This window comes from Ischnura elegans (assembly GCF_921293095.1).
Source record: "Ischnura elegans chromosome 13 unlocalized genomic scaffold, ioIscEleg1.1 SUPER_13_unloc_3, whole genome shotgun sequence".
Classification (NCBI taxonomy): domain Eukaryota; kingdom Metazoa; phylum Arthropoda; class Insecta; order Odonata; family Coenagrionidae; genus Ischnura; species Ischnura elegans.
The window spans coordinates 9,037,976-9,052,516 of NW_025791659.1; the positions used below are offsets into that span (position 1 = coordinate 9,037,976).

The window sequence follows — 14,541 nt, forward strand, 5'->3', positions numbered from 1 at the left end:
CCCTCCGCAGATCATCCGCACATGTACAGGCCACAGAGAAAGACAGACTTTATCGATTTATTATTAAACATTACAGTGGAACCTCGTTAAAGCGAGTACGGGCTATAGCGACACCCCCGCTATTACGAGAGATAGCCGATGCACCGTCAATTGACCCTATAATAAGCGTTTTAAAAAATTCGTTTTTACGAGACCCTTGCAGTGTTGGCTCTCGCCATAGCGAGGGTTTCACCGCCTGAAGACTTTCATCAAGACTCCTTAACCTCTGTAATTGCTAGCGATCTGTTAGAAATGAAGTTAATGGAGTGCTCAGTCTCAAATTTATGTGGTAAACTGTCGTTCGATAAATATAATGATTGACGAAAAAATGCTTTGCATGATTTTTATTCAGTGCGGCGCTTATAAATTGTTTAAATAGTTAGTCGTTATTTGAGTAAGGAAATTTAGTATTGCAAAAAAACATCGCGTTTCGTCTGGATTTATACTTACGTTTATCGGATAGATGTTTATCTGTCGCCGCACCACTCCTGTTCCTGTATATCTGTTCGCAACAGGCATATTGGCTATTATTTGCTCCACCTCCGGTAAAGCGACAATTCGCTATAGCGAGTGTTTATTAGTGCACCGTGGGGTGTCGTTATATCGAGGTTGCACTGTAGTTAATAAAAATAAAATCTGTGCGAAAAATAAGGATTTAGTATGCACGTTTTGATCTTTAGGAGGGTAACCTCTAATTAGTATGGAACTTAAATGGCTCGACTTTCATATATACTTTCAGGATCACATTTTGTGCAGAAGTCGGGGACCGCCGATAATAATAGCAATACAGTGAGTCCTCGTTCTACGTCACTCCGTTTAACGTCATTCGGAGACAACGTCATGAAGATTTTGAGATCGTCATTCATTTGTCGCACCTACGCTGGGTGAAGAGTGCAAGTGAGGGAAGTAAGGATATGAGGGGCGGTGGTGTGAGGGCGAGGCGTGTGCTGTAGAGCTGTGTCGTTCATGAATGAATGGTTCAAAATGAACGATTCAAGGGCATGAATCGAATGAATAGGGTGGTTTCCTATTATTTTTCCATTGCCTAAAACGAAAGATTATAACTCCTGGAGAACGGATTTCACACTTTTAGATTTTTAAATGACGATATCTATTTTTTTACGATTAAATGAAAAGTAAAAATTTTCAAGCGCGCGAAAACGCGACGGCTAAGTATGAATGCTGGGAAAAGCCCGTATGACGTCATTATGGTTCCCGCCATATGGATTAAGCCATTTTCTCAGAGCGAACTTTGGGATGGGTTTTAACGAACAAGATGTTGACGTCAAAAGTCCACACTGTGGCGCATGTGGCAGGGTCGTGCTTATTAAGCCACTGTCGGGGTGAAAAACCCTTATTTTGTCACTGGTCTGCGATGAAAAATTTCAAAGCACGGCAGGAACAAGTGACTTTGCATATTTACGTCTTTAGTAAGGAAAAGGTCAAGAAGGAATTTCACCACTGACCATGGAGGCCTCATCATCATCTTCTTCTCCTTCGTAGCTGTCCCTGGAAGAGATGCTCTCTGACTTCTCCACCTTCACATGAACCCTCTCCCACTCATCTTCCCTCGAGCTGGCATTCGAATCTTTGGATTCCTCCGAGATCTCAACTACCTCCACCGGGGTGAAAATGAAAGCATTTTCATTGATGAAATACTTCTTGGCCTTAATGACAAACTACAGTGAGTCCTCGATCTACGTCACCCCGTTCAACGTCATTTCGCGATAACGTCACGAAAATTTTGAGACCGTCATTCGTTTATCGCACCTTCGCTTCGTGATAACGTCAAGTCTTTTGAATTTCGCTCGAGAAAAAAGGCGAAGCAGCAGGCATTGCAGGTTGTTCGTTTTGTCGGCGGTAATACAGTCAGTCTATACAAAGTGTAAAACAGTGTGTTTATTGTTAATAGCGATTACAGTTTTAGCAAATTTTCTGCAAAATGAATTCTTACGTAGGTGCACGAGGTTTTACTTGACATAATGGTATTCAGGAGCCCAAAAGGGTTTTCAAGGCATTTTTCCGTGCAGAACTCGGAGTTTTTGTCGTCACTTTTTTGCCGTGTTCACAATAATTGTGGTTCCTGTTAACTGCGACGATGTTTCAGCGATGATGATGCCCAGGCGACGCTCGCCCGGGCGACCACCATAGCGAAGCCGAAAAGCAAATGTGGGAAGATACAAAAATGCAGAAGGATTTACGTCACTGCTGCTATTGTCGTCGATGAAGACATGAACTTGTATTTATGCCATAGCTTGGCATACCCATCGTAAAAAATGCCCCAGATATGACACGCTAAAATTTTTTCGTGCAGGTATTGTGAGGTCTAGGAGCCGATATTCACTTTTTACATTGTTTCTAATGGGATATTATGTTTCGACTAACGTTATTTCGTTTATCGTCACATTTTTCATGAACAGTAAGTGACGTTAACCCATTAATCCCCAGCGTTGCGTTAACGCAACATTATTGAATCCTAATTCTCAGAACAAGTTTCTGCCTCAGAATAATTCGATTTACTGACTTTTTTAAGTATCTTTAGTTCTAATTTTGTCATCTCCACCAATATTTTCATTCATGTAATTGTATTTTTATGACTTATGGCGTTTGGCACAAAATAATCGATGCGCACATACGAGACACCCTGGGAAAAATCACATACCCCAGCATGTCCGTTGAAAGGCAGAATGGGAAATTTCCTCCAAAGGAATACTGATAACTCCCAGCAAAGATGTCGAGTGTACAAATCAAGATAAAAAATGAAAGTTGTAACCTAATTTTTTTTAATTACTTTTTTTGTATTTATTTACCGGAGTTTTTACCCAGCGTTGCGTATAAGCAGCATTTTGAAAATCATATCTATAATATGATGAAAATATTTTTATTCCAAAAATTCACCTTAATTAGGCCAAAATAAATCAGAAAATGTGAAACAACCGAAATTAAAAGCCCTGAATACAGTCCGGGGAATAATGGGTTAAGCAGACCCAGTTATTAAGTGTCAAAACTAGACAATAGTTTTAATTATATTTTTTATTTCTCTGAGGCTTTGGGGTGGATCTATCCCCCTCATCCCCCCATAGTTACGCCTCTGGACATACCAATTAAGTAATCAGGTCCATCATCTCTTTCACCATAATACAATCATTGATATCACTTAATTATATCTTAGAATTCAAAATTTTTGCTTATAAGAATTAGTGCAGTGGCTAAGTATTTTACAGCTGCATAGAAACGTGGATTTTCAGACAAGACAACAGAATCGAAATTTCTGAAATGTTTCACTGAAATGTTTCAACCTTAACCATCCTAGCATACATACCCAGTGGCGTAACTAAGACTATGCTTTAGTGGGGTGGGATAGTCTGGGGTGGTGATCCCCCTACCCCCGTTGGGGAAAATTTTTTTAACAATAACATGCATGGAAGTACATTAAAAATCATTTTGGCTCTAAAAAATTTACTTTAATCCATTAATCCCCAGCGTTGCCTTAACACAACATTATTGAATTCTAATTCTTAGAACAAGTTTCTACCTCAGAATAATTTTTTCTTCGATTTACTGACTTTTTAAAGTATCTCTTGTTCTAATTTTGTCACATCCACCAACATTTTCATTCATATATTATTGTATTCTTATCACTGTTGGCGTTTGGCACAAAAATCGGTGCGCACATACGAGACACCCTAGGGAGAAAGACATACCCCAGCATGTCCGTTGAAAGGCAGAATGGGGCATTTCCTCCAAAGGAATACTTATTAACTCCCGGCGAAGATGTTGAGTGTACAAATCAAGATAAAAAATGTAACCTAATATTTAAAGAATTACTTTTTTTGTATTTATTTACTGGAGGTTTCCCAGCGTTGCGCACACGCAGCATTTTGAAAATCATATAATGTGATGAAAATATTTATTTTTCCAGAAATTCATCTTAATTAGGCCAAAAGAAATCGAAAAATGCGAAACAAGCGAAGTTAAAAGCCCTTAATACAGTCTGGGGAATTATGGGTTAAAAGAGGACTCACTGTATTTAGATAATCACCCTGAATTGCTGTACTTTTGTGAGAAACAATAGGCACCTGTTTATGTCCAACTCCTCAATCCATGACCACGAGACACGTGGTAAAGACAATGTCCATCTGAATAATCAGCCTTTAAATGTTAGCAGAAAAGATCCTCACCACTCAGCCTCTATGGTTTATAATAAAGTCCCAAATCCAATAAAATGTGCAGTGAGTGATAATACAGGCATCCCCCGAGTTACGTATGCCTCGACTTACGTAAATCCGTACTTACGTAAGTGATAACCGTATTTCAAGTGATTATGTTAATTTTCGAATATGAGCGCGAAGAAGTAGATATTTGCTCATATAACCAATGGCTGAAAAAATATCGAATATTTATCGAGTTTTTTACGTGATAAACAAAACAAAGTGACCCATTTTAATCATTCCTCGAAGGAATTTTCATTAATTTCGGTAGAAAAATCGTTTATAAACCCCAAGTCACCAATCAACGTGAAAATTTGCAGTTCTAGCTATGGAAGTGTGTACAATACAGCTTGTTACACAGCATACACATACAACATACGAAATCTCTGAAGCACTAACGCAGAATGTTCGACTTACGTAAATTTCGACTTATGCAGGGTCTGCCGGAACGCATCCCTTACGTAACTCGGGGGATGCCTGTACTTCTAAAAATAAGCTAAAAGAACTGCTACTTAAAAAATGCAATTACAGCATTGATGAGTATCTTAATGACAAATTAATGTAATTATGTATGTATTTAACTGCTTATCTCTTCTTTGTAATTTCTATGTAGCTTTCTTCCTTTTTTGACTAAATCCTATGTTATACTTGTATAGCCAACAGGAAATTAAATATTATTATTATTATTATTATCATCATTATAATCACCCACCTGATCTGGTTGCATGTCGCAATCAACCGCATTGCCGTCGTCCTCTTCTATGCTGGAGCTCTGTTGATCAATGCCGGCCTTGGATTCAGACTTTGACGATGTAGCTTCCCCTTCCGTTGACTCACTCGGTTGTTGAGGTGTCATGTTTGATAAGACTGCACTCCCTGCAATAAACCACAGCCATTAACCCTAATACTTGCAAGATGAGTCTCTTGGACTCATCGCATCACATTTTTGAGAATTCTATTATGTTATTGAAATGTCAGCATGTTGTAAATTTTTCACTTCTTCTAATTGTATATTTCCTATAAATTAGAGTAATTCAAACTTATTTCGGAGTTAAGGTAACTTTGAAATAATTTTTTCCCCTGAATGAGGAACTTGCATGGGTCGTAGATTGCTCTAAAAACTATTTTGAATAAGTCAAATGGATACATTAGCTCGCAAAAATACCTTCAGTTTCTCCATTCAACATCAAAATAAATAAAAAAAATTGCATTTAAAATCGAGAAAAATTTCTCTGAGCCGACCACTGCGCGAAGACACCCGAGCGTTGCCGAGGCCAGGCGTGACGTCATAGGTGCCTAAACAACCGTAGGGAGTAGGGAAATACGCTGAGCGCATGGTGTAAAATTTGTTTTGAGGGAGTATTTAGCCGCTCATCGTCACTTTATTTTATTCTGTTATTCTTGGGCAAGTATTCCTATTGCTATTGTGCCTAGATTATTACTTGGGATATTAATAATGCGGCATCGGGATGATGAAGTACAAGCGTTTCACTTCGTATGTTTTAGTGATCGGAAAAATGGATGATAACGTTGCCACTCGTTCGAATAGTACACCTGAAATTCATCTACATCTACGTAATACCCCGCAAGCCGCCTAAAAGGCGTGTGGCATGGGGTGTTAGGACACCAGCCTTTTTTTAGGACACCAAAAATTAATGCCACGACCCTCATGGAATTTGTTAAGACAAATTATTGCTATACGTCGGCGGCAAATCGAGTTATAAAAGAAACTTTTAATACTGGAGGATAACGATCGTAAGCTGTGCTGTTGACATTAGAGTAAGCTGTGCTGTTGAATTTCGCAACACCGAATTATCGGAGAAGGTAGTTCTATCCGTCCTTCGGTACGAATTCACAGCAAAACAGTCTGCACACAATCCACATGTTAGATCGCGAATCGGTTCCGCTGCCAACACACACACAAGCTATAACCTATTTCAATAATATAGGTAAATCCATAAACAATATACTAGCATATACCATAAAAATATAGTGGGAAATAGGCAAAAACTCTTATCAAAAACTGGATGTCACTGTCACATTCTTATATTCATCACGTACAACTTACAATAACAGAACTCGTTATGATGAAAACAACTATTTATTCACTGATTTAAACCCTTAAATTAGCCCACACAAGTGACACAGGTGACATTTCTCACTACTATTCGTTGAAATAATGGAATAAAAAACTTCACTCACAGTTTTTATTTCAATAGCGTTATCGTGAAATGTCATATCTACGGTGAACAACGGAGATTAGCACGCCACTGACAATTTTTACACTACTGTTAGACATTTATCGATAGCGTAATAGCACTTTTTACAATTCAATCACGATGGAACACTGATAACTCTTGGCCGATATTTTTCAACCTTGTCAAACTTTGTGCATTACAACCACTGGCACTGTGATTATTAGTAGTAGCTTAACGGGAGATGTCACGTTGAAAATAACACTATTTTGGCACAAAAATGTTCCTAGATGTCTCCAATCAGCGAGCAAAAGTTGCATTGACTGGAATTCATCCTATAACACAAGCACATACAGTCCTAAACGACGAATTCTCCGGTACCTACGAATAAACGGATGAAGTTATTGTATATAAAAACTAAGCGGACATTAGTAAACATCAAAATCGTTCTAATTGCATACTTAAATGAATGATATGCCGTCGATAACATCAACTTACAATTAACGTATCCCCCTTCCAATGGCCGTGGCTCAGACTCCTACAACGATGTTATTTAGGTATTATAAAATTTTTGGTTTAACTGCTCCAGTTTTATATTTTATGCCCTTACTTAGATATTAATATTATAAATAATGCAAAATACGAGGGCTTCCAAGCCTCTATCGTCGGATATTTCTCTTTAAATATAAAATAATCAACACGTCTAACAAACGAAGCTCTCACAACTGCTGGCAACTATTACAAACAATCACAACAATAGCTTCGCGTGATGTTTAGGCACCTTTGACGTCATCGAGGCTTCGTCGGTAGTGGCTTGGGGGGTGAGGGAGTTTTTCCCGCGCTTTAAAATTCGTTATATTTATCATTAAATATCTCGCGAAGGAAAACTCAGATTTACATGCGGTTTTCTTTGTTGTATTCAGAAAATAATTTTCTGTCCGCCTGTGAAATAAAAAAAATTCATGCAAGTTCCCCATTCCCACAAATTCGGGCAAGGTGAGTCTGTTTGCACGAAATGTAAAAAGTAATGTGCATTTTACAAATATTTGGTTCGAATTGCCAAAATAATGTAAAATTATCACTATGTACATGTGACGATAAATATTTGGTGTTTTATGAAGTGAAAACAGAAAGAATTAGTAAAAAGAGTCCACTGTACTCGCTGTTTGACTATGTATGAAATTAATAAGTAATGTAAAACTTTTGTTAAACAAAAAATAATCAATTTTATGTTAAATGATTCTATAGAGCACAATATGTACAAATTTATGTGAAAAGTAATATTTTTCACTGTTTAATAGTTCAAATTAAAAGCATAAGTTAAAAGAGTCCATTGGACTCACCTTGCCCGATTACGTCAGAAAAATATGTTGCCCGTATTAGGGTTAATAATGATTTTACAGAAGAAACGAAGAAAGGCAGAATCACCCCTATGCCCTCCTGTCTAGTCGTCACAATCGTCCGGAATCAGTCATCTGTTCGTGTCGCCAGGGAATAAGGCACGCTGAATATAATAGTTCCGTTAATAGTAGGGATGAGTCGATTCCAAATGTCGATTCTCGATTCCACCGATTCTCGGGCACGGAATCGGAATCGAGAATCGATCGCCTAAAGTCGATTCCGATTCCATCGATTCCAGGAAGATAAATGTTTTGAGCATAGACTATAAGTTTGGGGCATAAAGGCTGCTACACACCTAAGCGGCCGCGGTGTCAGCCTTGCCCGCGCGGAGGATACGCCCGGCACGCGGGTGCTGCGACTAGCATACCTAAGCGGCCTCGGAAACATGAAAATGTCCGCAAGAGCGACAAACCGACGAACCCTGAAATGGCGCGTGATCATGAGCAACTCTCTGAGAGAAAAAAATTGGAAACCTCGAGATCGGGAAGCAATGCATGCGTTTTCCGTTCTTTTATTAACCGCAGGTCACGGCAAATCAAATTATTGCGATTATGAATCACATTCAAAGAATTCATCTGAACCACCAATTTTAAAGCATAATAGATCGAAATATATTTTTTTATTTTCGAAAGATATTTGAAGTCTGATGATAATAAAAACGTGCAGAGAGCGAGTTTTCCTGTGAAAAAAGTTTCTTATAAATACGCGCTGATAGCGTTTTAGGTTTTTTTGTATACGTAACTTTTTTAGACTAACACGCGTCTATGTCAATAATAAAAAAATTAGACACATTCACGTTTGCATAGCCCAGTTTCATCAATGCAACCCTTGAGGAAGTTGATACTTGCTTGGCATAAGCCGCCGCGGCCTCCGGGCGGACTCGACAGGTTGCGTTCGGCCGCCACTGCGCACCCGCCAGGCTGCTCTAGTATGTGCGGACGCAATGAACGCTACATTATTTGTTTAGCCACCGCGGCCAAACGAGATTGTAGCCACCGCGGCTATTGCTATTTTTAGGGATGGTCGGATCGGATACCTCGGATCCAAATATCCGCGAATATTGCCCCTCATCGGATACATCGGATCCAAAGTCGCGGAAGACATCGGATCTGGATCCCAAATTTTAAATAATAGCTTCAGTGAATGCAACGCCCCATCAGGGTGGAAAGAGTTCCGATTCTCTCTTCGAATGCGTCGTCGCATGCGATTCTTGTCCTACTCATGAACCGTTTTGTTTGAAAGCTCTCGCAGAGGTTGCGAGTAGAATTTCAGCCGTGGCCAGGATTTTCAAGCCAGAAAATAAAAAAGGCAAAATACGACTGGCACATAGTGTGACTCTTCCCAAGAGATTGAACAATCATCGGAGGAATCTCAGCGCCGTAGGATAATAACCACGTCAAAAGTAACTACGTCGCAGATTTCAGAAAACCACTCTCGGTCGTCCATCAGCCCGTGCCTCTGTTGTTTTTTTTTCGTATCCGAAATCGCACGGACCAAAAATCATTGTCTTCTAAGGAGAATATCATATCACATGAAAACAATTGAAGCGTGTTTCATACCTAACTCGCCTCACCAACTGACCTTTTTTGGCCTACCTGCTTCAATTCTCCGTTTCTAGACGAAAAATGCTAGGAGAGTGACTTTCTGGGCCCAAAGATATCTTGATAGCTTCGACAATCAGATGATATGCACGAGATTTAAAAAAGAATTAGACCAAACGAGACGCATTCCTGACGATATTTCTGTTTATTTTTCAGCTCTAATTGATCGCCACTCAGTTTTCTATCTACAATTCTACAATTACACTTTACTGATTGTCCAAACAGCATAATTTTTAATGAAACAAGCGCAGCATTAACCCCTCAAACAATTAGAGACGGATTCGAAACGCCAACTACATATATCACATAGCGCGCCCGGCTTCGCTTTGAAGGCAACGACGTCACTGAAGCAAGATCTGATTTCTTCGTCCGACTCCCTCATTTGTAGCCTTGTTGTTTGAAATACGGAGGGAGCGGGCTCCTTCCTCTCCACCCTCCCTCACGTGCTCCTTCCCAGTGGCGTAGCCATGGGGATGGTCTGGACCTCACCCCCCGAAATATAAAAACACAGTTATTGTCCTTCACAAAAGAAAACAAAATATTGAAAAATCAGGAATTTACAAAAATTTTCTTTAACAAATTAAGTTTTTCGATTATAAAAAGTGTTAAAATTAGTTTAAAACCCATTATTTAGTGCCCAATTTTTTTTTTTTTATTTCTCCCCTGGTTTTCAATCCCCCCCGAACGAAATTCCTGGCTAAGCCACCTCTCCACCTCTCCTTTACGTGCTTCTGCTGCCCACTTCTTCCTCATGCTAAGCGGTTGAGCACCTCGTCACACATGACGTTAATGCCGTTTTAAATACTGTTAATTGTGTTGCTAATTGCACAGTTGCAATTCAATTTAATGATATGCCGATAAAAATGTCTTGCGTGTAAACATTTCCACTGAGATAAGGAGAACCAATGAATGCCATGTGCGTGCACTGTGGCGTAAGTTATCCCGAGGATGTGCTAAATCCACTTCACCATACTGAAGCATTTTCGGATGAAACACAAGTCCGTAAGTGATGAGAAAGTAAAATTCGGGGGAAACGTGCATGAGGAAAATTGGAATTAAGTCGATGGCAGGGGGGTACCCAGGAATTTTGATAACCTGGATCCGCCCAAAATATTTTTTTTGAGATTAATAATTCATATTCTAGGGGAATGGTAAAGGTCTCATTTTTACTACATTCTGAAAATATTTCGTTGATCGGTTGTGTAGTTTCCGAGATACAGGCTGTGACATAAATGTCACATTGGGCGGATCTGTTGTCTTTTGGTGCAAGGTTTCCCCAGAAAAAGCAAATATTTTTCGCATTTGAGCTGCACTGCTCATTTAAATGATAAAAAACACTATAAAAACATATTATTAATTACGTACACTATTTTCAAGCTTTTGTTTAAATTTAAAGTAAATTGTTTAAAAATTTAGCAATAATTTTCAGAGTTCCATTGCCCGCGATTCATAAATTTTTCGATGTAAATTGTGATTTTTTAAGATGTAGAAGTGTTTTGGATTTTTTCAATGCTATTTCACAAGTTTGGGGTATATTTAAATTTATAATGTTTATATTATTAACTTGTCAAATACACATCAAGAAATATTATTTTAAATTTATGTATAAATTTAAGTTTTCGGCAGTAGTGTTATGAAATTACAGAACCTTGAATTGACACAATCAATGGATTTGTTAAAGGTACATTTAAATAATATTTTTACATGGCTAATAAGTAAAATAGTTGAAAATGCATTTCCCAATTTTGGAAAATACATAGAATAAATATACATGTTTGAAAAATATTCTCACAACATATAAGGGTGTTATACCTTATAAAATTGAATTAAATTTGAATCAATTTGTTTCATATAAACTAAAGATTGCTTTAGAGTTCAATGCCGGTGTATACGTACCATTTTGAGTGGTAAGTAGTAAAGCAATATTTGTCCATATTTCATGCATCGCATGCAGTGCATTTGACGGAAGCGCAATATTCTCCAGCACGGCGACGCAATCTTTTGAGACTAATTGATCATTAGCATCGTAACATATTTCACTGTCTGCCTCTGTTGAAAATGACGTAGTACGGCGGCTATACTTGCCTTTGCATCGGTGTATGGTCAGTAATGTTTGCATTATTACACGCCTGATCTCTAATTGTGACATGCAATGACCAGATTTCGCTCGTGAACAGATTGTGAACAGCTACATCCAAAAGTCGAGGAAAATATTCCACAATTACCACCAAAACTGATTGTCCTCCGCCGAATGAATTACATGCAAGGATGGATACCAAAATACTCCACAATCATACTCCTGCCAAAAGAGAGTTTTTTCAGTGGGAAAAATCCCTCTGAAACGTTCTTTCAATTTAGTGATCTACGGCGAAGCTACCACAATATGTCTATTATGTCGGGCATCGTATTGTCTGCACAGTGAAGGTATCTACTCATCACAAAGAACCTATTCCTTCGCTAGGCTACGGTAACCATTGAGTTGTGAGCACCCCCAGAATCTTCCCAGGAGCATCGCTTGGATGGAAACCAGTTACAACCTCATAACAGTAAAATCCCAATGAAAATTTTCATCTCCTCTTTACTGATGCTAGAAGATGAAAAAACAATAGAAGTAGTATAATTATCTAATTCTGCCATGAGAAAAGAGAATGTCATCCGGAAAAACTATTTAAAAAATTTCTACACCTAATTTTTCCCTCTATTCAGGAAGATCTGTTTCGGGGAATAACCTATTTCTTACAAAATGACCTTCTTGTCGCAAATTGGCAGCTTCTCTTTTTACTTTTTTCTATTGGAGAAGTGATGAAAGCTTCGTTGACTTCGAATCCTTTTCCTTACATCTAACTGGTACCGAAATACTTCAGGACTTCTCTTGAAATTCATTAGTATTATCATTATCAAGCTGCAAAACAAGCTCCACTCTTGCCCGAAGTTGTCTTCCCGTTAAATTTTCCACAAGTCCACCAGCCTGGTCATCTGCAATGTCCTCATCAGTGACAATTGCTGCTTCTGGTAGCACAAGGTATATTGTACTTCGTCAAAGTCTTCGTTTTCCGGAAGCTATTTGGCTTCACACAGCGTAATATCTCTGAGATATCGATATCCCTAATATTAAAAAATTTAATTCAAAAGTAATTACCGGAATAAAAGTTAATAAATGCAAATTTATCGACTAATTGATAAATAATAAGTCTTTTGGCGGGAATACGAAGGAAAAAACGTTGAAAATGGAATAAATTCTAACTAGAGCATAAAATTCGAAACTTTGAAGATTTGCATAGGGATCCGCCCAATGTGACATTTATGTCACAGTAACATTTATCAGAGTATATTACAGAAATGGAAAGCAATACCAAACATATTAATGTATTATTAATAATTTTGTATCATTATGTTGATACATACCAAAAATTGTCGCTGTAGCGCATATAGTTAATGAAAAAATTAAATATTTACACAAAGCGAACGTCCATTTTTAGTGTCTAGGGAAGGCGCATAAGTACCAGGGGTACTCAAAGGATAGGTCTTCACTCTCACTTGACAATTCTTACCTTGAATTGAAGCACTTAGCTTCCTCTTTCCAATAAGGTATAAAACACAACAATATACCGTGCCCGAACGATGCAAGAGCCATTACAGTGGAGCGATACAGGGTGTGACATTTATGTTACATTGGGCGGATCCAGGTTAAGGGGGGATCCAAAACCAGGGGGAAAATTTTTAAACAACAGGGTACAAAGGAGAGGGTTTCAAACTAATTTTAACGCCCTTCATAATAGAAAATACTTCATTTTTCAAAGATTCATTTTTTTCCTTTTTGTAAATTCATGATTTTTAAATATTTTGTTTCCTTTTATGAAGGAAAGTAATTGTGTTTTTTATATTTATATTCCTCTCGCTACGCCACTGGTCAGTGGTTCATCCTAAGATTTTTCCTATTTTCATTTCCAAACCCAAGCGTAACAGTTTAGGCCCTGAGTATGTAAAGATGTTTTTAAAAAACAACTTGAAAGCCCATAAAATAATTTTTAATTTATAAAAATATTAAAATGTGTATGAAAATCTAAAAAGCATTCCATTGATTGTATGTACCCACAATAAACTTGAATAATGTCTTTGTTTAATGGTAGGAATTTGAAAATGCATTTGGATTCGAAAATATCCGATTCGAAAGATCTGGCTCCAAAAATCCTGGATCCGTCCACCCCTAGTTATTTTATTCCATTCAATTCTTTAATTTTAATGACAGCAATGCTACAGATAAATCAAAATCCCACCTGTTAGAAGGAGTAAGAATCGATGGAATCGGAATCGAGAATTGGGAATCGATTTGAAGGAATCGAAATTGGAATCGGAATCGAAAAAAAAGTGGAATCGACTCATCCCTAGTTAATAGGCTTCAAAGATTGTGGAACTCTTTACCGGCTGAATTGCAAACCATTGCCTCACATTTGACATTTGTGAAAAAAGAAAAAAATATATTTAAACTTGTAACCACGCCTGCTGATGTGGCTGATGCAGCCACGGATGCGTGGTCTTCGGAAAGTAGGTATTACACGGAGCAGTAGATGTATGAGTACAATCATGTTATCGCTGCTAAAAAGATCCCCGTCGGGAAAAGGAAGATCATTATGATTCCGGAAAGCAATCTAAAATAACAGACGATGCGCGTGAATGGGAATAGATTGTTTTATTTGCGTAAATTTTGAAAATTACAATAAATAAAATTAAAGATTGGATTATCCGTGTTTTACGATTATTCGTGCTGCCTCTCCTTATCATTTGCCCGGATAATCAAGAGTGTACTGTAGGTGTGAAAAGATAAATATGGAACTTAAATATGGAAGTAAAGAAACAATTTATAAGAACCTACATTTGGAGTATACTTCTTTACGGAAGTGAGGCATGGACAATGACTGAGGCGGAGAAAGCAAGGATAGAGGCCTTCGAAATGTGGTGCTACAGAAGAATGATGAAGATCAAATGGATCGGCCGAGTCAGTAACGAGGAAGTCATAAGAAGGGTAGGAGAGAAGAGAAGCCTCATGAAAATCATAATAAGAAGACGGAACAACCTTATAAGCCACATCTTGAG

General features: G+C 38.1%; 1 protein-coding gene across 1 annotated transcript in view; it reads right to left on the reverse strand.

Annotated features, from left to right (window-relative positions):
* LOC124172810 overlaps positions 1-14,541 on the reverse strand; it is a 113,505-nt gene that overhangs the window by 26,811 nt on the left and 72,153 nt on the right. The window contains exon 12 of the mRNA XM_046552296.1: positions 4,963-5,126. Coding sequence (XP_046408252.1) covers positions 4,963-5,126 — 164 coding nt within the window. The remainder of the gene's footprint in view (positions 1-4,962; positions 5,127-14,541) is intronic.